Genomic DNA, 19340 nt, shown 5'->3' on the forward strand with positions numbered 1-19340 from the left:
GTCTGCTAAATGAAACTGGAGAAGTGTCGATTTAGGAAAGAGACACAAAATGAAGGAAATTCGTCATAAACAGGTCATAATAAAACTTAAGACTACCAGAAACAGACACAAAACAAAAGAGATGCAACATAAGACAAAATGTGAACAAAAAGAGACACAAGATGACCAAAATGAGGCAAAAATGAGAACAAAGATGGGCAAACGGGACTTAAAGATACAAAATGAGATATAAAAGGGATAAAAAAAAAAAAAGGCATTAGATGACCAACGTTTCTCATGAAACGACCAAAATATGCCAAAAAATGGCTATAGACACAGAAAACAATGGGGGGAAGTCACCAAGCAGGACAGAAAGAACAAAAATAATGCAAAATATCTTCAAAAAAGCGTCTGCTAAATGAAACTGGAGAAGTGTCGATTTAGGAAAGAGACACAAAATGAAGGAAATCTGTCATTAACAGGCAAAAAAAAATTAAGAGTATCAGAAACAGACACAAAACAGATGCAATATAAGACAAAATATGAACAAAAAGAGATACAAGATGGCCAAAATGAGGCAAAAATTAGAACAAAGATGGGCAAATGGGACTTAAAGCTACAAAATGAGATATAAAATGGATTCTTTTTTAAAAATCGACATTAGATGACCAACGTTTCTCATGAAACGACCAAAATATGCCAAAAAAATGGCTATAGACACAGAAAACAACGGGGGAAAGTCACCAAGCAGGACAGAAAGAACAAAAATAATGCAAAACATCTTCAAAAAAGCGTCTGCTAAATGAAACTGGAGAATTGTCGATGTAGGAAAGAGACACAAAATGAAGAAAATTTGTCACAGATTGACGAACCTTGCATGAACAGATGCAATATAAGACATAATATGGGCATAAAGAGTTACAAGATGACCAAAATGAATACAAAGACAGGCAAAACGGACATAAACATCCAAAATGAGTTATAATATGGACAAAAATCGACATTAGATGACAAACGTTGATCATGGATCGACCAAAATAAGGCAAAAAAAATGACCATGGACACAGGAAACAATGGGGAAAAGTCACCAAATAGGACAGAAGGAACAAAAGCGCTAAACATCTTCAAAAAAGCGTCTGCTAAATGAAATCGTAGAATTTGTTATGCCTGATTGGAAAAGCTCCACTGGCACACTTCACATTTCTCCAAAACCTTTTTTCTTTGGTCACTACGACCCTGTCACAGCCACACTGACATTAAAAAAACAGACTTCTGGACGTGTCGAGGCGTGCAGTTGTGACGAGAATCTGCTTCACAGCTCGCACGCCAAAGCGATTTCCCTGATTCTGCCCCGGAGGCCGGCAGGAAGCGAATCATATGGGCCTGTAAACTCGGCCGGACGACGAGCACGGAAAGAGTTAATGAGATCAAAGTGGCGGAAACATCACAGAGGCGCAGCGATTTGATCACGCGCCAACCCCCGGGCTGAATTCATAATTGTCTCTTTAACAAATACGCGTGTCTTTTCTCTGTTTCTGGGTTAAAAAAAAAAACATCTGTCTCTGAGGGTCTGTGTTTCAACACATTAAACTCTCCAAATGTGGCTCTACTGTACCCACAAACACTGTTCAGGCCACTGTAGTCTGATGAGAAGACTTCAGAATCAGTCTCACAGCTGGTAGTTCATCCAGATTATTGCACTGTAGCCTACTTTACACCTCAAAATATTGATCTTTCTTGATGCACAGCAGTAACAAAGAGAAAACACGGAGCAAGACGAGCCGGGAAGGAGTTCAAATTGGCTATTTTATGAATTATAAATGTGCTGTTTCACCACGTCGGCTCTTGCAGTTGTGGATACGAGAGGAATGAGGCAGTGGAGCAACATCAGACCAGACAAGGCCAGCTTTATCAAACATTCATTTCCTTTGTGCTTCAGATTTGTTTGTGCAGATGTTAAAGTAATAAGAATAACACAGCTACAAAAAGTGATGATAAAGAAGTGAATGAAAACTGATTAATCTTATCTTTTACTTTTATAAAAGAGGTCTTTTGGTGCAACAATTTACCATAACTAAGAGGAAAGCACAAACTTCTCACAGTTGAAGTATTGATGCTTACAACAATGTTAAAAAAATCAATAAAAATGTGTTAAATAAGTAGTATTCAAAAATTGTGAAAACAGTTAAAATAATGGCAAATAGCTTTAAAAATATCTACATATTTAAAACAGTGTAGTTCTATTTTATTATTATTTATTTTTGCATTTATTATTTTTTCTAATTAAAATTTGTAAAAAAAATGCAGATATTTGATGTGGAAGCTATATATACACAATCTTGGAATTTTTAATTTATTTTTTAACAGTCAACCTGTAAATTAACATTTTTTTCACAATGACAAAAGAAAAAGTTGTACACATAAAAATAAATATAGCTGTCCATATATTTATTTAAAAAAAACAGTTAAAAACATAATTTGCAATTTTTCAGTCCTTAATATACTTTTAAAAAAAAATAACATATCTGTAAAAAAAAAAAAAACTGGTTTAAATAAAATAAAATTGTGTATTTATATTTATTTATTCATTCATTTAAAATATGTAAAAAAAATACAGATATTAAATGTGGAAGCTATATACAATTTTGGACTTTTCCATTTCATTTTTTTTACAGTAAATCTGTAAATTTATAATTTTTGAGAAGAAAAGTCGTACATATAAATATAGCTGTCTACACATATAAAAACAGTTAAAAACATCATTTACAAATTTTCACTCCTTAATATCTAATATTTTTTTCAAAATATTGTTAATATATAATACATGATTAATATATTAAAATAAAACTGTGTAGGTGTATTCACTCATGTAATTAAAATTTGTAAAAATAAAAAATAGAGATGTTTGATGTGAAAGATTACAATTTATCAGTCCAAAATATATTTTTTTCAAATAACAAATATCTGTGAAACAATATTTTTTGCTGATTTAAACATAGTAAAAAACATAATTCTACAGTCAAACATCGCAAAAGAACAAATTATCATATCTCATTATATCATATTTTATCTAACCTAATTTTTTTATTGTGAATATTATTTACAGCCTTTTTTTAGTTGATGTAAATTATTGATGTTTTTTAAAAATAATTTCACTAGTTAATATATGTAATTTAAGAAAACAATAACAATCTATAATATAATAATATATATTCTTCAAATTGAAATCATAGTAAAAACAAGAATTTTTGACACTTTAAGAACTTATTTCTTCACTAAAATTTAAACCATGCAGAGCACAGAGTGTATATTTAACCTTAAAATATTGGACAACGGACTCATAATTTTCACGGAAAAGTAAGAAATAAAATATAAAACCTTGCACTAAAACAAAGTTATTCCAGTTATTCCTGCAGCATCAGCAGTGATGTTGTTGTTCTTGGCGGTGATGCAGGGCAAACTTCCAAGACAGACATTTAGAGTTTTCATGTTTCAGACAGCAGCTCTAATCCTCACCACAAACATCAAACCACTCCCATTACATAAGCTAAAGCCTGCAGAGGGCTCGTTGTAGTAGAAGAGGTGCGTATTAGCAAATGTGAAATACAAAAAAAAAAAAAAAGCAGAATGCAAGTTCTTTCCTGCAGCATGTTTGTAGGTAATAAAAAAAGATGCTGAGGAGGTGGATTCTTGCACAACACAGTCTAGAGGCCTCCTTCTGTGGATTTATGTCAGATATAATTTGCTAAAAAAAAAAAATACAGACGATCAGGCAGCAAAAGAACAAGAGAAGCAAAAATTGGACAGACAGAAGGACGGACAGATGGTAGCTGGAGACAGGTAGACGAGATACTAGGCAGGATAAACAGACACGATGGTCACTGAAAACAGCTAAACCTCTGCCTGCGTAAATCAGTGTGTGGGACCGTTATCCGTTTAAGAGATTTCGTCCGGGCCCTTTTTCTGTCTGAGTCTTTCAGATTTCCATTTGAGGATTATTTATCTGCTCAGAAATTTCATGAAAAAGTCCCGTGATAACCCAGCGGGACGCAGCTGCCCCCAAACATCTCAAAATGCCCTCGATTTGCCCTCGCTTAGCAAGCGATGTTTAGTATTTTTTAATCTATTACGATGATCTCCTTGTGTATCTTGTAGTGCGTTATAGTTTGTCCGAATATAAATGGGTTGTCTTCGCTTTTACTCCCAAAATACATTACTATATTTTTAAAATTTTAAAGAGTTGATTGAAATTAGAATCTCTTGTTTTGAGGGAGATCTAACAAACAACTGTATTTCCTAATTACTTAAATAATGTCTGAGTAGCTGAAACAACCAAGCGTCCCACCAAAAAGATAAAATTAACAAGTATCAGCTACTGAGGATAGATTTAAAGGTGAAATGGGAAGTTTTCTTGCAACCAAACAAGTTTATAGTCAGTATTTATATTAATATATATTTAAAATCTGCATTCTTTACGTCGTGGTAGCAGTGTTGAAATCCTGTAATGTTTGTTTGTGCATTAAAAGCATCGTCTGTAGATTCCTGGAATAACCAGATACTGCTGAATAATGACAATAATAATAAAAATTTTTATAGGGACCTTTCAAAACACCCAAGGACACTGTGTAAAGTAGGCAAAGTTAAAACAACAATTAACAATTAAAAAGTTTTAAAGAAGGAAATCTAAAAACAGAAGAAAAACTTGCAAAGGTAGGCTGGGTGTTATCCGCATAGCAGTGGAACTGAATGTTGTATTTAGGGAATACATGGCTGAGGGGGAGAAGACAAATGATGAAGAGAATGGGACCGAGAACGGAGCCTTGGGGAACACCAGAGGAAAGAGGATGGGTTGAGATGTGAATGTTTTTAACTGAATGAATTGAGTGTATTAACGTTGTAAAGATTTACTTTCTCAAGTGTTTAACAACAAAAAAACTGAATTCTTTCAAGTATTTTACTATTTATTAATGTTTTAACAGTTTTTGTAGCTGGAGAACAACAGCTCAACTCGACTAATTTATTTACAAACTGATGATATGGATTTACATTAGAATTAATGTAAAACTGATGTTGAATCACCTCACATAAGCTTAACGTATGCAGAACAAAAAATAAAAAACAAAAACGTGGCCAAAACGTCACGAATAAAACAACATTTTTTTACTAAAAGTAATTTGTGTTTTTGAAATGTTTGACAGTAAAAAATACAGTTTACTGATTATAAATAAGCAAAAAAAACCAACATAATTTTACTGATATTTGCTGTTATTTTTCCCAGTTCTGATAGTGTTTAAATTTTGCTCTATTTTCCTGTTTTTAAAACCATTTTTGCTACTAGTTTTTATTATTATTTTAAAATATGTATTATTTTGTTTACATGCAGAAATGGAACACTATATTGGAGAAAATTGCAGGTTTTTCTGTGTTGGATGTTCCAGAAACATCCAAACGCCAAGATCAAGATAACATCTGAGGCGACCTCAACAAACAACTGCACAAACTGTGGAGGGATTACAAACCTCTCCATACCAGGCAAAGTGCTTAACAGGATCATCTTGAACAGAATAAAGGAATTAGCCAGCATCCAGAGGCAGCAGAGACTCCTGAAGTGAATGACGCTGCGTCATCATCGATCAGCAAATACAGATTTCTGAACACAAACTATCAGAGAGACAATTCAGGTTTTTATGGTTTTCTGTCCTGACAGCAATCGATCTGTCGGTACATGAAAATGTGGGCAGAAATTAACAACCTGAGCGCTACAGATGACTTGGTGATGCTTTAGGCTTTAAATTTTTCTTTTTTTGTTAGAGACAGTGTATGAAAATATTCTGCACTGTACAAGATTTAGTCACTGAACTCTAAGAAGTAATCAAATTAACCTCTTACAAGCACTTCATTAAATGCATAGTTGCAAGGAAAAACTGTATTTTAATAACAATTTCTTGATATTTTACAAGTTTTCCCGATTTTATAACAGGGAAAACTGTTTTATATACTTGTCTTCTTAATTTTGGTGATTAAATATGTACCACACCTTTTAAATAAAGTACAAAAACAAGTTGGAACCATTTAATTTGTCCACGAAATGAACTTAAAGATTAGCGTTTATGCTACCAGACATTAAATAACTATAAATACTTTTGATTTTAATGGTAAAGCTAATTCATGTAAGTCATTGTAGGTTTTTGGTTGAACAGAATTTCATTGGAAGTTGTCATAATTTAAAAAGATTAATGCAAACTGTTATTTTTGTTGCTGAGCCCAAACGCTACATGAGTGAAGTTAAATTCTAATCCAACAGATACATGAGAATATTATTATAGTTGCACTTCCATGCCAGAATAAATCGGACTTTACAACCGCAGATGAAGCTGCTAATCTTCACATGTTGCCTTTTATACCACTTTTATGTCAGTCGGGACTTTATTTGGTCACAAGTGTCAGTGATATAAATCAATACATGTCTAAAAACAACATCGAAGGCAACAAGGGAGACAAATTCTTGCTGTCTGAAACAATCAACTAATTAATTCTGACGAAAAACTACTCATGAACAAATATTTTGATAATTTCTTTAGATATTTACCCATAAAATGCCCAAATCAAATAGCTTCTAATTATGGGTGAGTTGAAATATGGATAAAAACATTCAAGTTCATTTGACTCAAATTGACTTTGCTTGGGGTTTTTGGCAAAACCAATCAGAGGGACATACCTTTGGGTTTGAGAAATTGGGATTTTTACCTATTTTTGACATTCAATAAGCCAGAGGAGTAACTGAGTAAATGTTTGAAACATTAATCAATAATAAAAACTACTTATTTATAGCAGGTTTGGTCAGGCTGTGAAGTGAGATCCCAGAAAGACAGAATCAGCTGGAAACATGGATCTCCTGTTGGTGAATTCTATCTCTTAACGAGTCATAGTCCTGAGAAACAGGAAGAGTACTTGCATATATGTGTAGAAAATAGCTTGAATTTCTTTAAACAGCTCTTTTTTTCCTTTTAACTCCTCCACATTAAGGTGAGAAGTCAAGGTTTTCCTCAGAACGGCAGCCCCGAAGCTGAAGCTGAGACCTCAAGGAGAACGTCTCGGTATTTTCTGAGATAACTCTGCCTTCTAAGGCTATTTTATGCTGCTGGTTTGCTTTATATTCATGCAAAAAGGAGCGTGAACTCCCTACATGCATAGACACATGTTAAACACTGGTGGAAAACGCTGCTGGTGGAAGAGTTTCCTCCCACTAATGAGCTGCAAATGTACTGTATTTTCTACAGGCTTTACATGCACCTGTCATTAGGCGAAGGAAACAGGTTTTTTAATGACTCTATCCTGTCATAGACGATACTGTATATAGTATCTCTGCGTATCTAAAACACGACGAGTGGGTTTATTATGCCGGTTTACACAACATGGCCAGAGCTGGAATAATTGCAGCACTGATCATGGCCTTTAGCAAGCAAGCAGAATATGTTAATGTAGCCAATTTTAATTTTCTCCAAGTGTATTTGCCAACAGCTGCAGGACATTAGGGAGGTTCCAGGAAGCTTCTAAAGAGCCACGAGCTTCACATTATGGAGAATCTGCCTAGAGATAAACCCTGTGACACTTTTTAAACTGTATATATGTACATTTTACTCAATAATATCTGGTTCATTCCATGTTAAATCATCAAATTTATCGCAAACATGTCAAGCATGGTGGTGGCAGTATCATGCTAACTCTGAAATTTGAAGCTGTTTGAACAACAGTATCTCAGAAAGTATTAAAAATAAAAATTTGAAATTTTCACTGTTTTTTCTCATCATATCATCAATTCATGATTTGCAAGATTTAAAAAAAACTGAGCTATTCGACCACAATGACTAGAAATCTGTTCAGAGGAGAGAAGATTTGACCTTTGACAACAAGAACACCAAACTTACCATCAAGCACAATGGTGGCAGTATCATGTTCTGAGGCTCACATTAAAATTTGAATGACAATATCTCAGGATCTATTAAAGATAAACACCTGTAATCTTCACTGTTATTTCTCATCATGTCATTGATTCAGAATCTGCGACGTTGGATATGGAGATCAAATAGTTTTTAACTATAGGCGAGATGAAATAAGTAAAGCCATGGTGAAAATTCCGATTTTTTTCTGAACTACATATAATTTTATGTCACAATAACATGAAACAAAACACGAAGAGCTTTAAAAAAAATGACATACTTAATCACAATAAGTTCAGTTATTTTCATTGAACTTTCATAACAAAATTGAGAAGATATGACAAGGTGTACCACAAAAACAAAAGCATTGGTGTAGTGTAGTCTCGCCCAAGTTTCAAAATGGTTCTTTAACTATATCGAACAAAATATTTTAGTTTAATATGGGCATATTTTGAATTTTCAGACTGCAGTTTGTAGGCTGAAGAAACAAAGCAAACTCTTAACTTTCATATTATGTTTCATATAATTTTCAATTTCCATTCATATACTTATTTTAAGAAATGCCTGAAGGTAAACTGAAATATTTTAACTGACATATGAAAAATAAATTAATGTAGTTGCACAGTACTGTAGAATGTTAATCAATGGCATGATGAGAAATCACAGTGAAAATTTCAGACTTTTATCTTTAATAGTTCTTGACATATTGTTGTTCAAAGACACTCAAATTTAAATGTGAGCACCCGAACATGATACTGCCACCACCGTGCTTGATGGTAGGTTTGGTGTTCTTGCAGTTAAAAGCCTCATCCTCTGTACTCAAAACACCTTTTTGCATATTGTGGTCAAATAGCTCAGCGTACTTAATATTGTAGATTCTGAATCAGTGTCATGATGAGAAATATCAGCGAAAATTTCAGACTTTTATCTGAAATAGTTTCTGAGAGATTGCCGTTCAAACAACATCAAATTTCAATAAAAAAAGATTTAAAAAATAATCTAAGAAAGTGTTTTATCAGTTAAGAAATGAGTCAATTAAAAATTTCACAGATACCTTTTTAAATATTTTGGTCTATGATTTAAAAAGTTTCAAGCAAATCAAAAATGGTGGAGCAGAGGGTCTCTGATGATTTGAGAGGAAATGAACCATAAATAAATATAAAGAATTAAGGAGAACAGAAGGAGCCACAAGAGTGTAAAAAAAAGAACTAATTTGTTTCCCATTAGACCTATTTAATTCATATTTCAGACTATTGTCTTTTACATGACCTCAAAAAACCTACTGAAAGCGACAATTTTTCTTCATTAATCTAGGAAAATACTTGATACATCAAGTTAAACTTCACAGATACCATTAAAAACATTCAGAATTTATGATCCAAAATAGGTTCAAGCACATTACAGATGATCACACAGAAGGTTTCTGATGATTAGTGATGGAAATAACCTAAATAAACTTCAGGAACCTTTCATACTTATTGAACTCAGATCTCAGGATTTTATCTTTAACAATTTCTAATATGTTGTTACCCAAACATACAGTAGCATCAAATTTAAATGTGTGAAAAGAGCTGCTTAAAGAGGATCGATGGGCAATTTTTCTTTACAAATTTTTTTCCAAAAAGTACTTTGTATATCAATATAAAATTTCACAGGCACTATTTCAAATTTTCCAAGTTTATGACTCAAGCAAATCAAGAGCTGGTTGAGCTGAAGGTCTTTTGTGATTTGAAATTGGAAAAAAACCTAAACTATTTTACTAAATTCAGATTTTCAGGCTTTTATCATTAATAGTTTCTAATATATTGTCATCCAAACATTGCTTAAAATTTAAATGTGCAAAAAAAGAGTTTCTTTTCAAAAATATTATATCAAAAAGTCCTTGGTTTATCAATATCAAACTTCATAGATATAATTTTAAATAGTCATAGTTGATGATTAGCCAAGCAGAAAATAACCACTTTGCACTCTAAAGATTGACTTGTTATACACTTGTCAAGTTTTCTTTCTCTGTTTTGCAGGTCTTTTACTTTGAAGTTTTGTTGTGCTACCTTCCTGCACTAGAGTTTAATGACAGTAAAGCTCCCAACACGTTGTGTTCACATGAGCTCAAAGACTGCAGTCTGTTTGTGTGTTTAACTGGACTATTAGCTGGTTAGACACGACAGCTGTAATCTCTCACCGCCGCTGTACACACTGACAGTTGTAATCTCTGTTTGTGACTCACTTCATTTAAAGTGATTACTGAATCTGTCCGTCGCTCTCTTTTCATTTTTCTACTTCCCTCCATCCTCGCTCTGTTTCTCTGTGTGTGGTTGGTAATCAGTCAGCTTAGCTCTTCATCTCAGTAAACACCATTAGCCCGGAAGGACGAGCCAGCCAATCGGAGGGTTCCAGAGCCGGCCGGGCGGCCAATCGTGGCTCGGAACACCGAGTCCCTCGTGACACGGTGACCTGCTGCATGTCGGCGAGCGTTGCTATGGAAACCCCTACTGTACCGAGCGGCAGAGGGAGGAAGGAGAGGAGGTGGGAAGAGAGAGAGCGAGGATGTTGGCAAACGTAGGAAGAAAGCAGCGAACACAAGAAGCCAAGACGGAGGAGGAGGAGTGTTTCCTAGAAATGTGGCATCAGGTGTAGTTGGAGGGGAAACTGTGCCGACTAAGTGCACAGCCGGTTTCTGAAAAGCACGTAGGCAGCGGAGCGCCTTCGAACGCATCGCCTCCTGACTGATATTGCTTTAGACATGACAGGAACCTCCAGGCTGCAGAGGTAGACCGTCAGCTTTAATCTGACGCTAACCTGCGTTCGACCATATCAGAAAAAAAAAAACCCTGAAAGAGCCGCGACCTTCTCGTGGCAGAGTTTATTTCAGGGCGCCAAAGGTATTTAGACAAATTAACATCACAAACTGCCTTAACGTGGTATGACAGTCACGGTCTGCCCACTTTATGCCCACTTCTATGCTTTATTTAGCAAAAACACTGCAAAATTAATGCTAGAAACATTCAAAACACTGCCAAGCAGCTGGCGTATCAGCGAATCATTAAGTAGCCTCTTGCATTAACGCTTTCTACAGTGAGTAAAAGATATGCAAAGATATGACTTTCCAATTCCATGTATTAGTGTAAAATTATAATTGACTACAAACACTGGATGATCACAGTCTTGTTTCAGGCTCTCCAGTTTTTGATTTAACCCCTAAAAGATCCATCTTTGCACGTCAAAGTTACATATTTGGAAGTTTTTTCCATGAGAATAATTAAATGTCTTGAATTTAGCACTGTAAAACTACTTTATGCTACACAATGGCAAGTTAGAATATTGCAGATTCTAAAGAAGGAGAATAACTTGCTTAGATTTGTTTTGTATGAAACACTGGAAGTTCGATTATGTACTTTGGAGACCGTCATTGGTACTACTATTGATGCTGACTGCTTATTTCTCTCATGATGTCTTCTGGCATATAAAAAACTACCTACGGACAACTTAACAAGGTAATAAACTTCAATGGAGACGGATTTTAAACCCAAAAAGCAGGGCTTAAAGTGGAAAACGCCATCTATTATTCACTTGATGGCATGTGACCAAAACATAGAAATCATTTAAATCATTTATTAAAGGGGCATTCATTCCAACTGTTAGAGTAAAAAATGACTGGCTGTAGACACTAGATAATCTTTGTCTTGTTTCAGTTTCTCTCTAGTTGATTAAACTCCTAAAAACTCATCTCTGTATATCAAAGTTGCCTATTCTGAAGGTTTTCCATGAAGCAATGGCCTCCTTCCTTAAAATGCCTTAGATGTAATGCTTTAAAACTACTTGACGACAAACAATGGGAAGTTGTAGAAAAGATTAATTCAGCCACAGATGTTCAAACAGATTTTAAACCCGAATAATGACGCCGAAAGTCTGCACATTGACAGGACTGGTTTGTTACATACGAAACCCAGGAAGTCTGGTTCCGCATTTTTTAGACCGTCATCGGTATGCTGCAGTTTCAAGGTAGAATACTCAGCCAATAGCACCGATTGCTTATTTCATCAATTATATGTAATCAAACATTTAAAAACCACCATATGAACATGTTAACAAGGTAAAAAAAAAAAAAAAAAACTTCACCAGAGGGAAGCTTCCAACCCAAAAAGACTAACAATTAAGTCTTCTAGTAGAAAACAACAAGTACCAGTACCCAGCTTATTCATGTTTATCATCAAGTAACCCATTAAATAATGAATTTCTATGGTAAATGCAAGATACAAGAAGATATTGGTGATGCTCTATTTATTTAATCAAAGGGGTAAACAAATTTTAATGTTAGATAAAAACTAAATTATGGTGCAGAGTAGCCTATAAGGAGTCCCATCGTGCCCATATATCGTCAGGGCTAGTTCCCATCATAGATTGTACATAAAGACGGACGAGTATGGGTTTCCTAACCAGCATTTTACAAGCTAAGTGTGGTGACCATCTTATGGTACCTGACTCCACCTAAGATCAGGGTTATACTTTCTGTGTACGTGAGTGTGCTAGGTTTCAATAAAATCGTCTACTTGGACCCATCCGTGGATGTTTGCACTTAAAGGACAGTAGTGTTGCATGAATGAAACTCATAGATCCTGACTGACTCCGCATGTATGGAACAAAATCCTTAAACCGAACAAGAAAAAGTACAACTACCATGCAAACATTTGTCAAAGTAGCCACACCCCTCATCATGCATAACTTTAAACCCTAGTAATACCTAAAGAAGTAAAACATATGAAAAATCTCCTCCTGTACAGTTGTTATGAATGGAGAAATTAGCTGTAGAGACCAAAACAGTTTTTGTACCACGCTGTAAACATGTTTATTTCTGCTGTAAAGTTGGACATTTTAACACTAAATTCTATGGGCATTCACTCGCCAGCCTCCAATGGTTGTTTGAGGAACTGCAGTTTGGGGCTTCATTTTTCAATCATTCCTGGCTGGAAAGTTTCATTTCATTTCGTGCACGAACACGCAAACGCACATTTGCTGCAGTTTGTAACCACCACAGCCTCTTGGCATCTATCAGAGGTGACAAATAGTTGTATTTCACTCCCACTTTTGTCAGGCACAAAGTCACAGAACATAACTCTGGAAGTGGCTGCAAGCTGGAAGCAGACCAAGACATTTGAGCGAAAAAGATCTGTTTTTTTTTTGGCAGTAAAGTAATTTGAATCAAAAGTTTGTGAATGTGTGAAATTACTACACACTCCAGTCATCAGGAATTCCACTTTTACATAATCATGGGCTTCTGATTTCTCTAAAAAGTTTCCTTTCCTGTGACTACAATGCATCATCGCTGCAGAAAATACATCCCCTCTTTGAGAACTTATCATTCTGGGGTTATTTCTAGTCCTCTGTCTGCCTCAGTGTCTTCATATACTTCCTCTGTTTAAACAGTATTTACACAATCACTTTTATTACCTCACAGAACTATATAGAGGCCAGATGCATGCTGTTATAATAAGGACACAGTGTACTGTTGGAGCTAGATAAACACTCATAACTAGGCCAATCTCTGCTGCATTTACTCTATGTGGGTTCAAATACTTCACAGAGCTGCCGTGACTCTCCAACACTTCCCTCTCTGGGAGGTCCGTGTTTGTCTTTGCCTTTTTCTTTCTGTAATGATCTCACTCGCCTCCTGATTAGAGAGCAGCTCATTGTAATCACGGCGCTCATCCATCCGTCCAGCGAGCCATCTCTCCATTATCTGTTCACCATTTAACTGATTCATCCATCCATCAAACTGTACATCTGTTGATCCATCTATGCTCCCCCTGTCCGTCCGTTCGTCCGTCCGTCCAGCCCATCTGTCTGGTTATTTATCACTTGTTCATCCTGAATCGACCCCTCAAACCGGTCCGGTCTGCAGATATTTATCAGGTCCATGTGTGTGCATTTGGTGGAAAGTGGCATTGCAACACGGCCCGCTAGTTTTAGAATTATGTAACAAGGCTTTAGCTGCATGTACGCTACCGTCAGCTCACACACAAACCACCAGATTTCATGTGTGTGCAAGGGTGTCTATTTTAAAGCATATGTTGTGTGTCTGGTTAACAGCGACTGAAGTGAGCTGTGGTCTAAAAGAGTCAAACTGATTTCAATTTTAGGGGAAATGTGACGGGTTTCAATCAATGGTTTGCAAATGAAAAGTCGTGTAAGATGAATTATTAAGTTTTAGCTTTTTGCTGCATGCAGAGGAAAAATAACCGGTGATCAAAGGTAGATTATGTGTGTTTAGGTGTCCAACATTTCATTTGGAAACACAGTGAGATTTACGGATATTGTTTGCTGTCATAATAATATTGAAAAGGGAACAATCCGGCAGTTTCCACCAGAAAATATTGTGCTTGTTTTGGCTGTATTTGCAGTCATACAAGTGGCTAAATGAAGAATACCAATTTGTCCATCCATTATTTTGTTGAAGACGTTTGGCACCAAATTTCATTGAGGCACTCATGGTTTCCAGAAGATAGATTGTAATAACTTTACATTTTGATTTATCCTACAGTTGGATCAGATTTATATCTAAAGAATCAGAAACACTGATGAAATTAGTCATAGCAACTTCACCCCATCTGTTGGAGACAGACACCTGCCCTCCCTGAACCTGGGTTTACCAGAAGTGTCTTCTTTTTAAAAGGGAGTTTATTCTTCCGAGAAGATAGACTGTAATAACTTTGATCCCTCATCTTAACATCTCAATGCATCCAACAGTTAGAAAACTGTCTATATAAGCCACAACAACTTTTTTCTTAGTGCCAACTAGGAAATGCTCTCGCCCAACTGGTTGAGGTACACGTCTGCCCTTCCTGAGCCTGGTTCTGCAAAGTTTCTTCATCTCAAAAGGGAGTTTACTCTTCCTAGACGATGGATTGTAATAACCTTGATCTCTTAGGTTGAATTTTTGATTTATCCAACAACTTCCTTCAGAGGGCTCATTAACAAATGTCCTCACCCTAACTGGTCAAGGCAGATGGCTGCCATCTCTGAGCCTGGTTCTGCTGGTACTTTCTTCCTGTAAAAAGGGAGTTTATTCTTTCCACTCTCACCAAAGAGCTGCTCAAAGGAAATCTCTGGTTTTGTTGCATTTCTCCCCGTTACATAATATTGTAAGCTCTTCACATTACTATACGAAATGCCCTGAGATAACTGATGATGGGAACTGGTCCTACACAAATAAAACTGACGTGAATTAAATTCTAACTGCTGCATGGGGTGGGTTACTCCAGCTTAGTTTCACCTAGTTCAACCAGTCTCCAGGACACCTCCCAGCAGGCAGCACCCTTGGCAGCTGCCTTTAACTGGGGGTTAACCCAATCTGACTTCCTTTGCCTCTCCGGATAGTTGTTAAATGGCTCTCCATGAATTTGATCTCATCATATCTGCCACATGCCCAAGAAATGCTAAGTTTCGCTTGTTTTCACCCCGTCTTGTTTTACTTTGACAAGAAACAACTGAATCCATGACTAATACAATCTCATTTAGATATAGTGATTATCTGAAACTCGCCTCTTGTACCGACAGTGGAGTGAGTTTGTGGCGTAAACGTGATAGATCACATAAAATTAAGGATAGTTATGGTATATGTAAGTGGGGAAACCAAGGTGAAGATATGGATTGATGTCGCTGTCAACCCTCTGAACCTCAAAACCTGTTGATGGGTCGGAGAAGCACGTCATCTTTTAAAAAGTTGATAAAGTTATACCACTTAACAGAGCAAGAACCTGTTAAAATGGAAAGAATTATCAGATTTGTACTTTTACGACAGTCCTTGAATGTCTGATGTTCAGTTCTGTCAGAAAAACCTAAGCCTAAAATCGTGATAGATCAGTAAAATCATCTTATTCTGGATGTCTCATTTTTAAATTTGTCTAAAGTAAACCATTGGCTTTAACCAGATTATGTAAAAAATGGAAAATTTGGTGCTCCTTGGGGCAAACAAAAAGCCATTAGGAACTCAGCTGTGAGTAATGGTCATGTGACAATAATTCTGGGACTTTTCAGTTGAACTGCAGGCAGTCTTTACACATAGCAGAAAGACGAAAAGTATGGAAACTAATCTAAAATGTAGTAAAATATCTGAAGTACATAGAGCCACAATTTTTCCAGTATTGGTAGCAACTGTGGGCAGTTGGAAACATGTTGTGCATGCTGATTCTAGGTTTTAATTCTACATTTTTATGAGTTATGGCATTATGACTTTGTTGTACTGCACAGAAGACATTTTGGAGTTTCCTGTACTTCTAGTCATGGTTCTTCTGTTTCCATAGAGGTGCAGGACTTTATACTGCAGTTAAAAATGAGCCCACGGTGAAGAAAAACTGCTTGTAGGTTCAGAGGGTTAAAATCATTACAACGCTGACGGGTTTTTTTGTAGAATAGTTTATTTTTTAGGGACTTGCTGCTTGAATGCTGCTGTCCTCCTCCATCCCCACAACCTTTTATTCATCCCTTAAGACTGCATGGCCTGAATTGAAGGCCTTCAAATACACAGTGTGTCCTTATGCGGCTGAATCTGAGGGTTGTGGGTTGAAGGAGAAAGAAATTGAAAGCCGGTCCTCTCGCTTGTGCATTAGAGAAGAGAGGATGACCCGAGGAGACCTCTGGAAAAAGTCCTCCTACTGTACATCTGCCACCGGCCTGTCCATCCGGCTCCACTAGGAGGTTTGTTTTCACAGAGGACAGTTGTCAGAAATGCTTCACACATCCTCACACGCCTTCTGTTGCGTTCAAACCAACCCAACCAAAAAAAAAAAAAAACCACCCACAATGCATCTGTCCTTACCTCCATCCGAGTACGTCTCCGTTCCGTATCCGTCCTGAAGCCCGTTGTTCCACGTTCCCTCGTACTTTCCGCTCGTCCCGGTGCTTTCCCGAACGCCATAGCGTCCTTTAAAGCCGTGCGTCCACTCGCCCTTGTACACCCAACGGCCTTTATTCTCAACGCCCACGCCGTGTCTCTTGCCCTGAGCCCAGGTGCCCTGGTAGGTGTTGCCGCTGGGCCAGGTGTAGACGCCCAGCAGCTCGAAGCCGTGGGCCCAGGAACCGCAGTACTCGCCCTGGCCCTTGGGTCCAGTGCAGATCCCGTGGCCGTGCGCCTTGCCCTCCTCCCACCCTCCGCAGTATGACCCCCCATCGTCAAAGTTGAACCTGCCGCCAGTGGACATGCATGAAACAGGTCTTGGCAATTCCCCTGAAGCCTCAACAAAAAGAAAAAGAAAAGAAAAAGAAAGGAGGAAAAAGAAGAAGAAGGACAGGTTGGTGCTAGAACCAATCCATGGACCTGGAGGTTGGGGGTGAGGAGGAGGAGGAGGAGGAGGAGAGAGAGTGGGAGGGAAGGGGAGAGGACTCCCACGCAAATCAGGAAAATGCCTCAATCTTGTTCGGCTTGGAGGCGAGGAAGAAGGAAACAAGGTGATGGATGGAAACCCCTCACGGCGGCGTCAGGGGTCTGGTGGGGAAGTCGGCGCCTCACACCATCCTCTTGGTGTAGCTTCGGCTAGCAGCTCCTGGCTCCTCTGTGGCACATGCAGGTAAAAGAGGAGGTGAGTCGGCCCGGAGCTGCCATTATCCCCCTTCCGAGCAGGAGTTCAAACCAGCTCCACCGGCCGGCCTACACAGTCTACGACACTTCTTCCTACTCCTCTTTCCTGCTCGAGGCCCACTCCTTCTTCTGCCGCCTCCTACCTGATGATGCCTCCACCTCTCTGGGGTGCAGAGCCGAGAAGTTCCCCCGGCGGTTCGAACCTCCGAGCCTCCAGCATTAGACGCCACCCAGGTCGAGAAAAAAGACACCTCGGGAATTGTTGATCAGACACTAAAACACGTTTAAAGTCTGGCTTGAGGCTTCGGCGTCTTCACCGCCTCACACACTCACACCGGACTTCACACATTCATGCATAGAGAGAGGGAGAATGGGAAGAATCACATGAAGGTATAATCTGCTTGGCTGCCTTCTTCTTCTTTTTTTGTGTCTGTCCTGTGGAGCCGGAGAGCAGCAATGCAGTCTACACACATACACTAAATGCAGCCGCACACATACACACTCTGACAGAAAGTGCGCACACACAATGAAAATAAACAAGTGAATTGATTAATTTCTCCTCCTCTATCCCCCCCTCTTTCTCTCTCTCCCTCTCTCTGTCTGTCTGTAGGTTTTTAATCCACTGCGTCCATAAGTGGTTTATCCTCTGCGTGGGTTGCCTTCAGGTTGCCTGCTTGATGAAACAACATCCATCCATATGATCCTGTTGCGGTGGCTTCTCCGTCCTCCTCAGCATCTCCAGCTCGGCTCCATGTTTCCCAGTGGAGCGCCGGCTGACGCACAGCCTGCTGCTGTCTTGGTCTTACAGTCTCCTCCTATGGTTGGATCTCTGGATCTCTCTCTCTCTCTCTCTCTCTATGGATGTCTCTCGCTCTCAGAAAATCTGCTCATTAGAGAGGACTGTTCCAATGCAGTCAACCAACCACCCCTCCCAACCAGCTCAATAGCACGTTCCAGCTCTTAAAGAGACAGTCGACCTTTTTTTTTTTTTTTTTTTTTAATTTTTTTTCCTTCCTCACCTGTAGCTTTTTATCTTCACTCAGCCTCCCAGCTAGAATGGTTTGGTTGTTGAATATGTCCGCCAGGAAGTTTTCTTCTTTTCTATTTCCCAGAATGTTCAGGATAATTAAGATGTTCTAAAAATATTTTGCTGATAATATGCACCAATGTTATCAAGACTTCTTTTGTTATGATGTAGCACCGTGGAATATTTTATAGAACACAATTTCATTTTAAAAAAATAAATAAATCGATAAGAAATTTGTCCACTTGGGGGCAACTAGAAACACAGAGCAGTTGAAACCACAAATACATTACTGAAGGTGAATATGATAATAATATGATAAGAAAAGATAATATAGTTTCAGCTGATTTCTAGAGTAAATGTGTAATTTTACTGTTGCACATTGCAAAAATAACTGTTTATAAAAATTTTGATAAAATATTACAATATAAGACAATATAATATAGTTTCAGCTGATTTCTATAGAGTAAATGTGTAATATTATTGTTGCACATTGTAAAAGAACTGTTTGTAAAAATACAGATAAAATATTATAATATAAATCAGATGATATAATAGAACTTCAGCTGATTTAAATAGAATAAAACTGTAATATTATTGTCGCACATTATAAAATAATTCTTTCTAAAAATAAAGAGTTTTTAAACATGAACATGCACATTTAAAAAATAGACTAGTATTTGTTTGATTTTACTAGTTAAACTCAGTAATTTAACAAATCAGGGAAAATCTGTTCAATCCTTAAAATACATATTTTTTTTCATTTAACAGCAATTATTCATAAATTAATTAAAACACAGTAAACTATAGTATAATTTTACAG

At 37.3% G+C, this 19340-nt stretch overlaps 1 protein-coding gene across 1 annotated transcript in view; it reads right to left on the minus strand.

Annotated features, from left to right (window-relative positions):
- jph3b (junctophilin 3b) overlaps positions 1-18400 on the minus strand; it is an 82664-nt gene extending 64264 nt beyond the window's left edge. Inside the window, exon 1 of the mRNA XM_022217495.2 lies at positions 16735-18400. Coding sequence (XP_022073187.1) covers positions 16735-17116 — 382 coding nt within the window. The 5' untranslated portion in view covers positions 17117-18400. The remainder of the gene's footprint in view (positions 1-16734) is intronic.
- Between the last annotated feature and the right edge of the window lie 940 nt (positions 18401-19340).

This window comes from Acanthochromis polyacanthus, chromosome 8 (genome assembly GCF_021347895.1).
Source record: "Acanthochromis polyacanthus isolate Apoly-LR-REF ecotype Palm Island chromosome 8, KAUST_Apoly_ChrSc, whole genome shotgun sequence".
NCBI classification, from domain to species: Eukaryota; Metazoa; Chordata; class Actinopteri; family Pomacentridae; genus Acanthochromis; species Acanthochromis polyacanthus.